Source organism: Trichechus manatus, unplaced genomic scaffold (assembly GCF_000243295.1).
Source record: "Trichechus manatus latirostris isolate Lorelei unplaced genomic scaffold, TriManLat1.0 scaffold00041, whole genome shotgun sequence".
Taxonomy (NCBI): domain Eukaryota; kingdom Metazoa; phylum Chordata; class Mammalia; order Sirenia; family Trichechidae; genus Trichechus; species Trichechus manatus.
The window spans coordinates 2,282,777-2,284,263 of record NW_004443977.1 but is presented as its reverse complement, the minus strand read 5'-3'; the positions used below and the strand labels follow the sequence as shown (position 1 = coordinate 2,284,263).

The window sequence follows — 1,487 nt, the reverse complement described above, 5'->3', positions numbered from 1 at the left end:
TATTTATTTGGTACTGAATATGCATGTATATCTTAATTGTAAAAAGTAACTTGCATTTGCAAACATTAGCATTACTACTAAGCAGGAATAGGGAACAGCTTCTGTATTTTCTTCTCCGCTCTAAATCGTCTCTGTTGTTGTTGGAAGGTGCCTAGTCTGTTGTGGCTCATAGTGACCCCATGTACAACGTAACAATAACACTGCCCTTTCCTGCACTGTCCTCACAACCTTGCTATATTTAAGCCCATTGTTGTAGCCATTGTGTCAGTCCATCTCACTGAGGTTCTTCCTCTTTTTTGCTGACCCTGTACTTTAAAGCATGATGTCCTTCTCCAGGGACTAGTCCCTCCTAATAACATGTCCCAAGTACATGAGATGAAGTCTTTGCTTCTAAGGAGCATTCTGGCTGTACTTTTTCCAAGACAGATTGGTTTCTTCTTCTGGCAGTCCATGGTATATTCAATATTCTTCACCAACACTATAATTCAAAGTTATCAATTCTTCTTTGGTCTTCCTAATTCACTGACCAGCTTTTACATGAAAATGAGGTGATTGAAAATATCATGGACTGGGTCAGGTGCACTTTAGTCCTCAAAGTGACATCTATGCTTTTTAACACTTTAAAGAGATCTTTTGCAGCAGATTTGCCCAATGCAATATATTGTTTTATTTCTTGACTGCTGCTACCCATTAAAAGTTCCAAGATAATAATAAGAAAATTGCATTTCCCACAAAGACTCTGGAAGTGGGCTTTTCATAATGTGTATAGGAATCTGAAGAGACTGTCTTTTGATTGGCTTTTAAAGAGCATGATTTTGCCATTGGCGTATTGCTGGTTTGTTCGAAGTATTTTGCTAATAATATGCTTACAAAAGAATTTGATCTCCAATTTAGGAGTCACTATATGGGAACTGATGACCTTTGGAGGAAAACCCTACGATGGAATTCCAACCCGAGAAATCCCTGATTTATTAGAGAAAGGAGAACGTTTGCCTCAACCTCCCATCTGCACCATTGACGTTTACATGGTCATGGTCAAGTGTAAGACAGCAGAATAATTTTATCATCACCACTGTCATTCTTAGTGAAATAATAGCACAGACTAATCAACCTGCATAATGTTTCTCTGTATTAAAAAATATTTATAACAGTTCATTAATAATTATGCAAAGAGCATGTAAATACCTGTTTGTTGTAATTATTATTAATATAAAATAATATGCTTCCATGCTGTGAAGTCAAAATTATATGACTCTTACTCTTCTCATTCATTTCTTTTTGATTTTTATAATTTCCAGGACAAATCAAATTGTCATAAAAAGATGTGATTAGTCACAATAATGTTAGTAATCTTTATAGGATCATATCAGACTAAAAAACATGATCTAAACATAAAGAAAGGAAGCTTGATATTGATAGTTTAAAAATTGGATTAAATGGAAATCTGTTTACCAGTTTTAGTCAGGAGGAAGGTAGTGGAATAGGGT

The 1,487-nt window shown here is 35.2% G+C and overlaps 1 protein-coding gene across 1 annotated transcript in view; it reads left to right on the top strand.

Annotated features, from left to right (window-relative positions):
* LOC111820549 (receptor tyrosine-protein kinase erbB-4-like) overlaps nt 1–1,487 on the top strand; it is a gene marked incomplete at its 5' end in the record, with an annotated part of 45,616 nt that overhangs the window by 1,952 nt on the left and 42,177 nt on the right. Inside the window, one exon of the mRNA XM_023731190.1 lies at nt 895–1,041. Within this exon, the coding sequence (XP_023586958.1) occupies nt 895–1,041 (147 nt within the window). The remainder of the gene's footprint in view (nt 1–894; nt 1,042–1,487) is intronic.